This window comes from Pleurodeles waltl, chromosome 5 (genome assembly GCF_031143425.1).
Source record: "Pleurodeles waltl isolate 20211129_DDA chromosome 5, aPleWal1.hap1.20221129, whole genome shotgun sequence".
Classification (NCBI taxonomy): domain Eukaryota; kingdom Metazoa; phylum Chordata; class Amphibia; order Caudata; family Salamandridae; genus Pleurodeles; species Pleurodeles waltl.
This window is the reverse complement of record NC_090444.1, coordinates 1,309,512,370-1,309,528,653: the sequence shown is the minus strand read 5'-3', so window position 1 is coordinate 1,309,528,653 and position 16,284 is coordinate 1,309,512,370. Positions and strand designations below refer to the sequence as shown.

General features: G+C 43.6%; 1 protein-coding gene across 1 annotated transcript in view; it reads right to left on the bottom strand.

The window, feature by feature from the left end:
- LOC138296433 (thiosulfate sulfurtransferase/rhodanese-like domain-containing protein 3) overlaps nucleotides 1-15,931 on the bottom strand; it is a 55,688-nt gene extending 39,757 nt beyond the window's left edge. Inside the window, exon 1 of the mRNA XM_069235547.1 lies at nucleotides 15,695-15,931. Coding sequence (XP_069091648.1) covers nucleotides 15,695-15,845 — 151 coding nt within the window. The 5' untranslated portion in view covers nucleotides 15,846-15,931. The remainder of the gene's footprint in view (nucleotides 1-15,694) is intronic.
- Between the last annotated feature and the right edge of the window lie 353 nt (nucleotides 15,932-16,284).

Sequence of the window (16,284 nt, the reverse complement as noted above, 5' to 3'; positions counted from 1 at the left end):
CAACAAATAGAGCATTAGTCCTATCTACTTTTGCCTCTCCAATACCAGTTGAGGATCCATTGGACTCTCTGCACAGTGTACTACATTTTAGTGCACTTTTTAGAAAGCCAGCTTCCTACAATGGGATTAAGATTTTGGCGGACAGGCTATCTGTCACCGCTGTGATGGAGTAGCCCCCTCCACGGAGTGCCAAATCAGACCCTTAGTCTGGGCTTGATGACTTAGCTGGTACCCAGGAGCTGATCTTTGCCACATTTCATATTCAATTTTTTTATATTTATATTTACTTGTCTGTACATGCTCCAAACATATCACAATTCCCGCCTCTGTACCGGTTTATGACACCTTAATAATCCTGGTCTGTCATGTGCGCTCATCATCATGTCATCTTTGACTAGTACCTGCTTCTGCTGTCCTACACATCACTGACAGGTAACTTTTCACAACATATGACATCTCAGGTGGGTTTCCTCATCCTTTCTGCATATGTCACTGGATAATGGAATACTTTCTGTAGAACAGGAGTCAAGAGGTATGAACTGTCCCCTCCCCCCCTTTTTCATCTGATACTAAGGTTTCAACTGCATGGGTGCCACAAGATTCTGCCGAGTCCTACACTTTTCAATATCTTTTTAACTCCTTTGGTATACCTTGTAGAATCCTTTGGGCAAAGATAATTTTCTATGCTGACGGTAAGCAGCTGCTCTTTTCCTTTAATAAAGGTGAAGGCATTGATCCAGACCTCAATTAAACAGTGTCTGGCTGCAGTTTTCACTTGGATGTGTCAGAAGCAGCTGATGTGTAATGCAGCTAAGACAAAAGTTCTTCCCTTTGGCTTTGACTCTCCTTCCGATTGGTCTGTATGCTAGCCTGAGAGTGCTCTCCACCTGCTCCCTCCATAGGAAGTGGTTAGGAACCTAAGGGTCAAGTTAACTCTTTTTCAACTTAAAGTCTCAGCACTGGTAGGAGCATGTTTTGGGCTCCTCTGCGTATCAAAACAACTTTGCATTTTCTTTCTTTACCAGCCAGGAAAACAGAGATTCATGCCTTAATTACTTCTAGGCTGGATTATGCCAGTGTTCTATACTTGGGTATGCCAGGCTGCTCACTAAAAAAGGCTTCAGGTTGTACAAAATGTGGTGGAGTGGCCTTAACCTTCCTCTGAGAACTATGGTTTCTCCACATCTTCACAAATCTCTTGTAGGTACCTGCTTCTCCCAACCCACTTATCCTTTGTAAAGACCTGACCCATGCATTCCCTTTACTAGGCTACTGCTATCTTGAACATGCCTGATAGGTTCTTGCTGTTCCATACATCCCTGGTACTTACCTGTTCCCTCCATCATAGCATGGCTCTTGGGTGCAAGCTCCCATCATCATAACATCCCTGTGATGTACTTGCAACTGCTAACCCACTAACATCCTGGTGGGTGTCTGCTCCTACCATGGCACAAATCCAGAAAAGGGTGTTAGCCTTTCAATGCCAATGCCCATGTGTTTGTGCTATGCATGTCACAGGTTTCAACCTTTACAAGGCTAGCTCAGCTTTTCATCCTTCTGAAGTTCACCTCGAAGAACAAGTAAATCAACCTCACTAATGGAAAACAAGCATTGGCAAACAGGTCTGGCTTTTGTTATGGGAAGTATTTGCTAACTCTAGCGCTTCAGAGACTAAAGTGGGGACCGGAGGAGTATAAGAGCTGCCACTGGACCTGATGCACCAGCAGGCTGTGACACACCAAAACTGCAATTAGAACCTAACGGACCCTTCTCTATACAGGTATACATGAGTGCCCTTCCAGAAGCGCCCTGAAGACACTTCACAAACAATACTGCCATGAAATGCACCATTTGCCCCACAATTTAAAACAACATAAGTCAGAGAAACAAAAAAAAAAAAAAAAAAACAAGCAGTCACCTTTATACGGCTGCCACAAACTTGCATTGAAAATGTCAAAAATGTGGCTCTTTTACTAACAGTGTCTTTTAAAATATTCACCCTTTTCAGTGGAGTCATGCATTTTATTATTATTATTAATAGCGAAGGAGAAACAAAACATCATTCACTAAACACTCAAATTACAGGCAGCTACAATGTAACAATGCCAGTTAAAACATTTTTCAACAGCAACTTTAAAAGGGAGACAGAAAAAATAAAATCACCGTCTAGGGGCACCCAAGTGCAGGGAAAACAAGTAATTGATAATTAAAGTTAATATGAAAAAGAAAAGAAAACACTCTTTGAACCAGATTAGTCACTGAAGAGAAAGGGACTCTTACTAGGTGGATGTCAACAATGAAACACATGCTTTATGCAGTCTCTTGCAGTAAATGGAGCCACGGGATGTAGACCTTCCCAGTCACTCAGGAGATACCACTTTGGATTTAAAGAACTGTAACAATATATTGGATCGTAAGTGGGTCCGCAACTGCTCAGAAAAGTAAATAATATATGCACTTTGTAAATCTGCTAATAAGTAAAGAAGCAAAGATGAACATTGAAAATGCTATAACGCTCTGGAAATGTGAAGGACTTTTAAACTGAATGCTAAAAATTGAGTTTGTATTCTCAGATTGATTTGTGGGAGCAGTGCAAGTGGATCAGACAGGATATTGTATATGATGTGGAGTTACGCCCAAGCCCCATCACAGCTAATATTATAACTGAACAAACCCATGCTGGGCCTAATAGATCTCAGAGGGCCCTACCCCCATCACTGACTGACGAGTCTTGTCAGGACAGGCCTGGGGAAGAGATCCCACTGAGTGCCTACAATCACTGGAGGGCAGAGAACGGAGACAGTGCCATTGGGTCCCCCTCCCCCAAGTGACACTGCTGTGAACAGTTGGGGGCACACAATGTTGCCTCATTGACACCCCCCCTTTGCCCCCCCATGTCCGCTGTCCTGTGTGCTGAAGTGCCTGGCGTTGTTCGCATTGGACATTACCAGAGGGCCCAGCTTCTTGCACTGGGCATTACTGGAGGTTCCAGTTTCTTGCCCAGCTGCACCGAGTCGGAGGTCTCCCCAACATCAATTGCTGACGATACTGCAAACTGCAAGATTGGGGAACGCAAACTCGTAAAGCACCTTGAGAGGGGTAACCCCACTGCCACACAGAGAACGGCCTGAGAGTGGGCATTAGTGGATGGCAGTAACAGGGAGAACCCAGCGCTATTTAAGAGGAGGTGCAGACAACTATATTTGACAAACAGGTCCCAGTGGTTGCTTGCTTGGCTCCTAAGCTACAGTGCACTATGGGAACGATGGAGCACACAGAGGTGCACAACAAACGAAGATCGATCAGTACACTGCCCTGGGAATGCGTGGAGGCCTGCTGCATATGGCAGTGAGAAGTCGCAAGACCCGCAGGAACCAACGGGGATACAGATCCTAGCAGGCATCGAGACATCCAGCACGGTGGTGCAGGCAAAGATCGAGGCCACGCACTGAACATTAACCTACAGAGAATGTACCTACACAAGGTGACAGAGAGATCGGTCAAAGCAGAATGGCAAGTGTCCAACATGCAGAAGGAGATAACTGAGCTGAGGGCCATGGTTGCCTCTTTTGAGTCCTGATCACGCAGAAGATGCAGAGGGTCAGTCATGTAGATGCAACTTATGTTTTGTGGGATTCCCTGGGTGGGTCAAGGGGGGCACCCCGAAAACATTTCTGGAGGACTGGGTCAAAACGGCACTGCAGACTGCAAAGCTGTCACAACTCTTTGTGGTTAAGAGGGCACAGAGGATGTTGCAAACACCCCACCCGAGAGGACAGACCCTGTGACGGTGCCCAATCCATAATGTATTGTTATTGTAGACAAACCTCCGCCCCCACTCTTAGGGGCGCATTTGAATTTGGCCAATGTTGAGACATGGCTTGAGACGTGCCATAAACAGGTTGGAGCAGGAAACCCTGGGGCTACATCACTGACTGGCCCTTGGACACGATTGGTTCCTCATACACCCACACCCTCTTTTTACTTCTTCCCTTTTTATCTTGGTTGAGTTGTGATTGACTGTTGCAGGGAAGAGTGTACAGCCCATATAAGGTTATCTCGTGGGCTGACTAAGCACCAGTCTGCCCTAGGGTTCACCTGGCCACACCTCACCCCTTGGAAGACTCTTGTACTAATATTGGGACACAGAGAAGATCTCAGCACACACTGATATGGCGCTGCTTTAAGTTATTCTGGGTGGGTGTTGCTACACATGCTTGGGGAGACACTAGTTTGGTTTCAATGTGTTTACTCGGGGTGGGAAGTGGGTGGGCAGATGCAGGTTTGAGTTTATTTACATGCAGAGGGGAATGGCTCGTGGGGAGGGGGCACTAACATTACTTACAGTGGCCCAAGATAGGAGAAAACATACATTTCCTCATGTGGAATGCAAGGGACTTGAACTCAATGAGAAAACGGTATAGAACGTACTCTTGTCTTAAATGGGTGGGAGCCCACATCACACTACTACAAGAAACACACTTATTAGATGGGGAAGCCCAAAAATTGCATAAGAAATGGATATCCCAACTTTATTCCTCATCATACTCCTCTTATGCCAGAGGAGTGTCCATTTGGGTTGTGCCCAGGATCCAGTTTCATTTGCGCAGACACACCGAGGATGTTGTGGGGCACTATGTGATCCTATACGGTGTTTTGGATGATAGGAAGATCTGCCTTCTTAATGTATTCGCACCCAACAATGAACACACTGAATTTTGTTAGGCAATGTCTGAATGCCCATCATATGGGCTGGGGATTTTAATTGAGTCTTAGCTGGACAGATATCTCCCCAGACTGGGTACAAAGCTCCACGTGGTGGCAGGCGTTCCTGAGACAATGGCTACAGTTTGTAAAGATCTGGAGAGACCTACACACCACAACTAGGGAATTCTCCTGCTATACGCCTGCTTCCTATTGATTACTGATGTTGAATGCCCAGCGAGTGAAATACCAAACGCGTTTCTTGTCAGACAATGTCCACTTACTGCTAGAGTGCAGGTTGAGGGGACACAGACCAGATCTCATGCTGTGGAGGTTGCGGCTGGAGTCACTGGGGGGCCCTGAATTTAAGGTAGACATGCAGCTGGCTCTGCAGGGCTACTCTGACACCAATTTATACTCCGTAGGATCACAAAGGATAGAGTGGGGCACATTGAAGGTGGTTGTTAAGGGTGAAAGCCTCAGCAAGACCTATGGCATTAGAAAAAAGTTGGCGCATGAGCTGCAGAAAGGAGGAGGAACTCCTTACTAGATTACAGTAACAGTCGGTGGGTTGGACAATGGGAGATGCAGGACTGATCGAGGCACAGATGCTGGTGGCAACCACCAGAGACAGACTGGATTGTCATGTGCGACAGGATTACAGGCACCAGCTGCACAGGGAGGGGGACAGGTCAGGAAGCATGCTGGCCTGGTTGCTCAACCGCAAAAGGCCCCTGCTGTTGATTCTCTATAAGCCAGCAGGCAGATTATTAGTGGGGCAGGTAGCAATCAATTCCCTGCAGTGAGAACACATGGCGAGAGTATACGCAAAGCCCGGCGGGTAGTTGGGAACATGTAGTGGCAGATTTCTTAAACTAGGTTGAAATATCATGCCTAACTCAGTTCCAGTCAGAGGGATTTGACAAAAGCATACAACTGGAGGAAACTGCAAGAAGCTCTTAGAGACATTAAAAGCCCGGAACACGATGGCCTCCCGGATGAGTATTTTCAATCATACTTCGCCTCCATACTTCCTGCCCTGCTAATGACTCTCTGTGAGGCCCGAAACAACGGTGCCTTACCGACCCACATGTGGGAGGCCTAGATAATTATGCTCTTAAAACCCAGCAAGGTCCCCGTGGATCCCGTTTCTTACCAGCTGCTGTCCATACTTAACATGGATGTCAAGCCCCTCGCGAAAGTACGGACAATGCATTTGAGCTGGGTGGTCACACACCTGGTACACAGGGATCAGTGCAGATATATGCTGGGAGGAGGCACCCATATGAACCTGAGAAGGCTCTTGCACGAGACCTGGGACAAGGAGGTGAAAGCAGCGCTGGTTTGCATAGGCATCGAGAAGGGGTTTGATACCATATCCTGAGGATATCTATGAGGTGCTGAGGTGGATGGATATGGGTCAGGGCTTCTCGACATGGGTCTGCTTTCTCTATCAGGTGCCCAGAGCAATGGTGCACACTGGGCAGATTGTGTCCGACACCTTCACTATTGAGAGAGGAATTAGGTAGAGGTGCGGCTTCTGTTCCCACTCCTTTATGCGCCCACCATAGATCCATTAGACATACACCTGAGGGTAGAACTGAGGGACTGGGGTGTGCAAGTGGGTGACGTGACACATGCTCTATCAATGCATGCGGATGACACCCTGATATATGTGTCGGATCCAGGACACTCGATGCCTCACCTTTTGCGGCTTATGATTAACTTTGGGGGAGTGTCGGGCCTCCACATCAACTGCGACATGACGGTGCTTTTTACCCTCGCATCCCTAGCAGACAGTGCAGAAACGAGTATCCCTGTGGTCGGTTTACCGTAAGAGATGCAACAGTTCTGTTATCTGGGAATGCAGATAATTCATGACTCACACCAACAACATGAACTGAATGTGGGTAGGGTGCTGGAAGGCTTGTGTCCTCTATACAGTTCTGGAACACGCTACAGCTGTCGGTTATGGGTAGCCTAGCACTACGTAAAATGGTATTACTAACCAATGCCTATGCACCATGAAGGACTTGACCTGTGTCACTCGTCCTACCAAACTCCTTATTTATGAAGCTGGATAGACTGTTGGTGTCCCTGCTGTGGACATGGAAACAAAGCAGGGTTTGGCTAGAGATCCAAAAGCTGGACATGGCTGATGGCGGACTGCGCCTCCCGGACCTTAAGTTATACTACTTGGCAGGGTTACTTCAATACTCAGCACTGTGGTCTGACAATTACCCCAACTGGGAAAAGTGGTTACTGGCAGGATAGGCTGCTGCAGACGACCTCCCCAAGTTACTTATGAGGGAGTGCACATCACCAGTGGGTATCTGATAGTCCGATGGGACGCGCAAGCCTGGGAAAGAGCGGTCATCCAAGTTGTAAAGCGGGCACCCTATGCTAGGTTCATTCCCGTTTGGTGGCTGCTCCCGTTTGCGCACATACAGAACTCCATGGATGTTACACGCTGGGTGGAGGGAAGATGTCACAAAGCGGGAGACCTATTTCTGAATAATACTTTCATGGAAATGGAGGAGGCAGAAGTGTATTACGGCGTAGGTTCTGGACAATGTTATGCAATACGCCAGTTTACCCTGCACGACCAGGGAGCTGTGGACGACCTTCCCTGCTAAATCTAGTGAGTCAGATGGACTCCAGATTCACCAAGGCTATCATCTCCAGACTACATGCTGCCTTAAAAATTGATTGCCAGGTGGATTTAACGTTTGCCCACGATAGATGGCACGGAAACTTAGAGAGCCCCCTCTAAGATGGAGAATGGAAGCACACCCAGGCACAAGTACAAGAGGTGGCCAGCAACGCCAGGTTTAAATTAGCACAATTTTATTACTTACATAAAGCATACCCAACACCACAGCAGCTGCAAAGGGTGTACCCACCACACACTGCCGGGTGCATGAGAAGCAGGCGTCCCCAGCTGGCATTGCACACACCACGTGGATATGCCGGGGTAGTAGACTATTTTGTGAGCAATTATTGTGAGAGCTATGAAGTGTGACAGGTATAAAAGCTGAACTAACACTACAAAATTTTTTGCTGTGACTGTTGCCACTTCCTAAAAAGGGTATCAAGATGAGATACAAGTTTAGTCAACTGGGACGGTTACTTGCCAGGAGGCACACTGCAATTCACTGGGCACGTCCATCACTGCTAGTAGGAAATAAGTGGAGGGCTGATTTCTTTGAGTGGGCAGTGGCCGAGTAAGGTCGGCTCTGGAAAATCCACACGGATGAGAATGCAGAAAGAGACCTGGAGCAAAATGGTAGATCTTTTGGGCACAAATAGCAAAAAGGATGCTTGCAATTCCACCCCAGGTTCTCGGCAGGCCTGTAACGGTGAGCTCTCCGGTGACTCAGCTGACCAAATGACATCCCTGCACCCTCCAGAGAGAGCCAACTGACTTTATTGTTTAGATGGCTGAATGATATATATGCACTGGTTGGAAGATTGAGAACCAATGAGAAGACTCCTCAGCAATTTCTTCAACCCTCCCACCCCCCAATCAGAAGCCATGCCTAGACAGACAGGCTGCTACGCATGTATGAGAGGTAATGTGTGCGATTGTGTGCTGCTCACTAACCTTTACCGGCTACCACCACCCTCTCCCCCCACCTCACTACCCCCCAACCCTCTCCAGGACAGTCTTATCCCTCCATCTCCTCCTCCTCACACCCCCTTGTTTCGGCAGGGAATGCTACCCAAACATGACTATCCACCACCCCCCCCGCCCTTGGAGTGATGAGACTTTACTATGCTGCAGTTTGTTTTACTGTTTCTTGTTCGATATCAGGTCAATGCCCTGATGGTTTTCATTTTTACATTTGTAGGTGCTGTATCATCTGAAAAATGTGAATAAAGAAATTTTGGAAGAAAAATATTTTTCTTCACTAAACAACTACATGAAAGAGCATGAAATATTTGTATTACTTTTATTTTTTTCTTATGTATTACGATCCATCAAATATCACTTCAACATTTTGGTTAGTTTTTTATGATGTTCAAAAGTGCATCTCAGACCATAATCAAGGTTCGGGTGCTCCGTTTTCACATTTACTTTTCTTTCTAAACAGTATCTCAGATTTATCTTCTATATTTCAACATCAAATTCTTGTAGTTCTACCACATTTAGTTCTGCTCTTTGTAAAAGGAAAAAAAAAAGAAAAAAAAAATGTCAAAATAAATCCAACTGATAACTCCTTTAGATGCTCTCTCTCAACATAACTCTACATGGATTACCCTGGATTAAATTCCAGGAAGTGTGGGTGCTACCACATAAGTGTTATGGTCCCTGCTAACTCACAGGAGAGAGACGGTGGAAGCTTGGTCCTCCCTCAGTTTTAAGGTATAGATGGCCTGCATCTTTTAATATCCTTAATTTCAGCTTAAACACAACAAACCCCATGGGAAAACATGCTTAAAACAATAAAGCCTGTATCTTTGTAAATGCCTCCAAGTATTGATACGGGGCAAATGAAATGCCTCAAAAACTGCAATTCCATTATAAATCATTTTAGGGCACAGTGAATCTACCCCTCACCAGTGTAGACGACAAGGAAGTTCTAAGTGTATTAACTCAAAGTATATGTATTTCAGAAATTGTGAACAGTGCACTTCAGTCACAAACTAAAGACTGCAGAAGCATCTTTAAATATATTTACTACAGCAAGCAGTATACTAAAATAGAATAACTACACAAATCTGTGTTTTATGTGGGAACCAAATCTCAGAAAGAACTCAACTACACTTCTTTCTATCACCAACATGTATAGTAAAATGTATGTAGGTTAAACACCTTTGGGCGCTGCTGATAAAGATCATTAATTAGAGTATATCTCTGGTCAACAATACTTGTACAGGGTGGAAGTTTGATATTTATTCAGCATGTCTTCAAAATTGATGAACCACCCACTACGTGTTTCGCACCTTTGGTGGCGTGCAGGCCTGGGGCTTTTTCAAGGATGATATATAAAGCAGTTGAGAGCAATTGGAATCAAATTCATTGTCCATAGGTGTAACACTTAATAGCTATAGAGGTCTGTCTAAAGTCCCAATCGTCTTGCAAGAGAGGCAAGGTTGTGGATCTCTGTGGGCTGGAAAGAAGTGGTATGGTTCTGCCATGAAGCCCAGTAAACGACATCCCACTGAACGCTACCCATTCCTCCTGGTATATCACCAGCATACATAACCTGCAGGGGTGTGGTGTCCCTTTTAATCCTTCCCAGGTGATTGCAGGGATTCTCCTCCATCTATAAACGACTGAACATCCGTTCAACCAATTTCTTCTCATTTGGGAAAGAAAATGCAGCACCAAACACACTAGGTTTTCAAAGTATATGCCTTGTCTACGGTCAGCATGAGCAGTTATGTGTCATTAGGAGAGTGGACAGAATTCTGAGAGAGAACAAGGCATACTACCCTGCTCATCTGTCCTTTCCTGGTTAGCAACTGGTCACTTTTGTAGCAAGTCCATCACCACACATACCCAACCCCTTTCATTGCAACACTTCTCACAGAAACTAATGAAGGCAGGGAATTACTACAAAATTGTAACTAACTACCAAAGTGTAAGCTACTACAAAAGTGCAGTTTGTGAATACCACTTTGTAGCAGGTTTGTAGTACTAGTGTAGTACCACAAAACGTACTACAAAGTACAGTGTGTGGATTAGTTCCAGAGTGTTTGTCTGTTGCATATATTAATATCACATCTAACAACTCAAACAAACATGTGAAGGCCTGAGTGTTAAACATGTCATCCAATTCAGGACAATTGCTATTTTAGCAGTCTGTTTGTGAATGCCAGAATTAAAAATCAAATGTAATCATTCTCATAGACTGTTGTGCGACTCTTCATAGGTGGGTTATTTCTGCGCAACTGAAACAACACAACTTCACATGGGGAATGAGGGCATAAACTGTACTCAAAAGTGAGTTTGGTTTGACAATTTTTGAAGAGGCATGGAGGAGATGTACATAGTTTGCCACAGACAGATGTTGTTACATCAGATAGTTTCCTTGGAGCGCTCCCTTGCAGACTGCCCTTTTTAAGCCCAAGGAAAATCCTGATGTCAACAATCAATCCATATCCTTTATTTATGGGCAAGTCTGTTCACAAATGTATTTATGATTTAACACACACACAAAAAAAAAAAAAAAAAAAAAACTTTATGGCTGGAATAATTAACATTACTTATTTCAAAACCTGGTAATTCCAGTAAGGCACAGATGATCAGGCAAGCCGCAAATGTGCTTTCAGACGGACTCCTAAATTAATAAAGGGCGACCCAGGAAACATACTAAAACCATATTTTTTTTGTTGGTTTTTTTTTTTTTTACACCAACACACCCTAAAATTACTATTGCTGGGCTTTGTTCTTCTGGGTCTTCTAAGTGTGGGGATACCAGACATGCATACTTATGCATAGAGGTTCTGGTCTCATGGCATAGAAGTGGAACCTTCCCCCAGTGGATTCTTGGAAGCTTTGATGCTTTAGACCCCAGTTCGACTAGAAAACAGCCTCAGTGCCATAGGGAAACATATCACAACCATCTATTTTTAACATCTACTCATCCTAAGGGTTCTGTTGCTGGGTACCAGACCTCCCTCGCCTAGACTGACCCCACAGAAGTGAAGGTGCATCAAAAGCACATGACTTGGAGTCCAGAGGTGCAACCCTTTTAAATGGACACAGGAGCTCACCCAGAAGCGGTACTATGCAACCAGTGGTCAGAGTAGGTGGAGTAGAAGGGGCATGCCCATACTTTTATGATTTATGAAACACCGTTCCCCTACCTTTTGTAAAAAGACAATTATCCCAGGTCGGTTAATTCCGAGAGTTTAAATGCATCAGCTGAAGTGTCATTCAGTGAGTGTCCTGTGCTGTGAAACAAAAGACAGACAGACAGGTAACCTAGTTTTCCTGCCAGGGCACCCGCTTGCCTGAAAGAAATGCAAATATGCACTAAGAGTTAATCTGCAAATGTAAAGGATGCTTTGGAGCTGGCACTTCGTATCGGAAAGGTAGAACTTTGAAGAATATTCTGAGTCCTAGTTTTACTACTACTTCTTCTAAGAATACTTGGTTATCTTCACGAGGAACAGGTTTTTTCAAATGTGGCTGCTGTGGAGTATGTCGTTGGGCATGCCATAATACTAAAGAATTCTCTATTGGTGGGAGAATGTTTACAATTAGTTCGACAATTGATTGTAATACTACATATATTGTATACATAATACAATGTAAATGTACTCGAATATATGTGGGGAGCACTATACGCCCACTTAAGGTTAGAATTGGGGAACATGTTAGAGTACTTAAAAACTGTGATGTAAGATATCCAATAGTGGCACATATTGTAACCTGTGATTCACAATCTGCTCACAAAAGTTTGAACATGTTCCTAGAGATCCGAGGGGAGGTAATAGGGAATTGTCCTTACGAAAGAAAGAGGCATTATGGATCATGAGATTGAGGGCCGTAGAATCGGGTCTCAACTCTGATAGAGAATTGGAGTACTTTTTGGGAGATTGAAATGTGAAATTTATTTGTGCACAAAGAGTGTTTGTATGTAATAGACTTATTTCATACTTTATTAATGTGATGTTGCTTACATGACTTGTTGTTACTACTATGTTGACTCAGAGACTTCTTTGACTACTGGAGTTAATAACCACATTTCTTAAACACAAATTAATTCAAATTTGATAATGGGGATTATGATGTGTCCATAACATCTTTGGGCTAAAATTCTGAGTATGTTAATTTTGACATATAGTACTTTGGGTTTAAATTTTTTTTTAAAATGACAATTTTTGTTTGACCTTTTTGTTCTTCTTAATATATTGTGAGTTAGGTTGTGGGTCTTGTGGGAAACGGAAAACCTCTGCGAGAGCATTTGAATTTCCACTTTAAATTTGTGTGTTGAATATGGATTAGGTTATAACTTTAGATTGATTTACTGGGTTGTGGTTACTAATGTGATACAGCTGTTACTAGAATTTGTGGGCTTTTAATCTGAGCAATGGGGATCGGTACATGGATAACTTTTGATTACAAACTGGACCGATATCTAAGTATTTCTTATATTTTCACTGAACCTTTGGTCCCATTTCTATGTCAGTGGAAAGTTTTCTGTCTTCGCTGTTTGCGGCATTAGCATTTCTTTTATTAACTTCCGGGGTCGTACGAGCGCGGTCAGCGTACTCGCTGTTTCAGCGTTCTAATACGATGACGCCGGGATTCCCAATAACGAGGGTGAGTTGCGGATGGTGATGAGCTTTCCATAGCAGATTCCTTCGTTGTGGAAAGGACATGATATGAACTAGTAAATTTGGTGATGAGGTAGTTTTTTTATATTAAGTACTTGTTCCTTCTTTACAGTTATCGGACAGAGACGGGCATTTGATTGTTACATGAATGTTGCATTACTATTTCCACTACCGGGCTTTGAACTTAAGGTATTTCAGATGATGTTATTTCAGTGGCCACATATTTGATTGTGGGCTTGCTGTTTATTGGTAGGATTTGTCTTTAGTATTTTTTCTGTATATTTATTTATTGTTTGATTCTTTTGACTAGATTTGGACAACTTTGATTTGTTTGCTGTATAACATTGACAACGGTTGTAGACGGACAGGATTACTCGCTTACATTAGATTTCGGCTAACAATAAGGTACTGCCATGAGCTCTATGAATTTTTTATATATATTTATGGTGGCAGCACGATTAGTTCACTGGTTACTGTGCACAATGTTTTGTGACTTGAATGTTGCATGCAACATTATTGCTCTTTGGGCATCAATATGCCTCTTATTGAATTTTTATTTATTATTTTTTTAAATAGTTTGGTTTAGGTTTGTGTTCACAAATAAGTGGTGATTATGAGGCACAAACAGCTGTGTGAGCATGTGGAGAATTAGGGTTTCTATTTGGTGATTGGTCAGTTTTAATTGTGGTTTATTCTCTTCTTAGTGGAGTTTATAGTATTTGTTCAAAATACAACAAATTCTCTTTCCTCTCACTCGTTTTGGATGTCTAGATTTTTGGTTTAAATTTGGGATTTTTGCACAACACTCAATCTTGGCATTTGAGCATTTTGGTTTCTAACTCAAATAATTTGTTTACAATTTCTAGCCCTGAAGAAGTCGTTTGGGATGAAAAATGTTTTCCCATGACGAAACACGTGTTGGCTTGAAATGTATTTCCAATGGATGAAATGTTGAGATTCAACAAATCAGTTTGAATTATATTTCCAATGGATGAAATATTGGGAGTCTAGTTATTGGAAGATTTGATTCAATAAATCATTTTGATTGGACCAGACGTTACCGAACTTTGTCAAATTTTGACTGAATTGTTCTTCTATAACATTACTCAACTGTGTTGATATTTACCTTGATTGTAAAATTGTGGGGGGCCTCATATTGTTTTCTATAATTTGTTGGGTTTGTTTGCATAAACCTTTAAGGGATGGGTGTTTTCCCTTGTGAGGGCGCCTCATAGGTTATTGAATTTTGGCTGACATATCCAGAGCACCTTTTCTTCCCTTATTAATACACCCCATTAGTGACAGTAGTGCAAAGAGTTAGCAACAGGGCTGTGAAGTGCTAACTTGGTGTCTTTGAAAGAGCTCTGACGTGGTGCATTACGTGCAGCCTAAAACGATTTGCCACTAATTAATGTCATTTTGTTATGACAGTCTATTACTAAAAGGTGGGAGTGGGACTGAACCTGAATAGAGTGGATCCGAGTACTATGCCAGGTAAGCAGCAGTGTTATCAATGATCTGGGCATTATATTTGGGCATTTATCTATTGCTGTGAGGGAGTATGGTCTTTGTCGATAATGTGAGGTCACGGCACTCATAGCTCTGGGCTGCGAAGTGCGTGCTTTTAATTGTAGTTGTATTTATATTGCGCTTACTACACCTGGAAGTTTTGAAGGGGCAATAATGTGAAACAATTGCATTACGTACACTCTGGGTATTACTAAAATCCTTATTTAGGAAGCACCATTTTATCTTAAACATTCTGTGCATTTTGTAGCAGTTTATTTTATACTGTATGTAATGAAAGTTTAAAAAAATGAATTACATATTCAGAGTGCTTTCTGTCACAGGTTCTGACCTCGTAGCACTACAAATACACAAGTCCCCTTTCTCCACTTCACCAACAAAGACTTAATTCTGTGCCTCTCTGGTTACACACAGACCTCTACAGTGCATTAACTAATAAAGGCTCCATAATTTACTACAGTGCATTTACCAATGAGTAACAACTGTGTACGTTTTTCATTTAAGCTGTGTGTTATTTTACATGTAGCTACCTGCCGTTGGAAGACAACAAAAAAAGCTTACAGAATAATTAAATTTTTTAGCCACACCTTTGGCCCCCACCTCCACGCTCACTGGCCCCCACTGTATGCAGCATCACAGATCCCATACTTTTTTAATTGGATTTATATTTACTTCCCCTGACAAGGCGTCGAGTGCACTTCGACCACTGGACGCAACACATAGTTTTGCACACTAACAATGGGAGGAATTACAAAAGACAACGTTAGTTTTTTTAAGTTACAACAAGCGTTGTAAAGTTACGCATTGTTAATCTAAAACGGGTGGAATTCGTGATACAGCCTTTTTTTATTAGTTTCCCAAACAGAATTCACCCTTTTAAGGTTTACAAGGTAAACCCATAGCTGTAAAAATGTTTTAAAAAAATAAACTGTATTGTTTTTACCAAAACCATGGCATAACCTGCATTGTGGTTCGAAAGCAGCCAAGGATTTGGAGTATGGCGTGTTTCACATTGCTGTTACAGAGCTGCATTTTTAAAATGTGCCTGCTAATCGCTGCAGCATATAAACCACAGGCGTCCACCCCGTCCAGCTGGAGGCGTCCGCCCTTTCCCTGCTGCCTCTGCAAGTCCTATCCCTCCTGCCCGGAAAAGCACGGTGCCAGCTCTCACCCGCACAGCTTCGGCACTGTCCGCAGGTGGCTGTACCCGAAAACAGCCGTCTGTTTGACGCAGGCACCGCCGAGACTCCGCGGCTCAGGGGGACCCTTGCCGCAGACCGGGCGGCGGCCCCAGCAAGACGCAGCAACAAGGCAGACGACATCTTCTTTGGAGGCCAGTGGGCACAGGAAGCGCGTAGTTCGCTCCCTTCCCCAACCCCACGGTGACCCTGAGCAGTGGGCTGGCCCGCCTCCAACGCGCCTGCTTGGGCGTCCGAGTCACACTTTATTGGAGGGAGGGTGCACGCTGTACACGTCGAAAAAATAGGGCGTGTTGAAAATAGTTTACATTCAGAGCAAGCATTGTCTCCCTTTGAAGGCCTCAAAGAGTTTGGCGTGTGTACCAAACGAGGAAATGTTTCCGAAAGAGGATACCGTCTACTTCAATGAAAAGAGATACAGTGTGACATCCAGAGGACCAGAAAGTTGAAACTTGATAGCTTGTCAGGTTATTGTTTCAACTATGAATATGCAGAACAGTGATTGCACTGACTCGGTTTGGCATACAGACTAAAGACTAAGGGCCATATGTACAAACACATT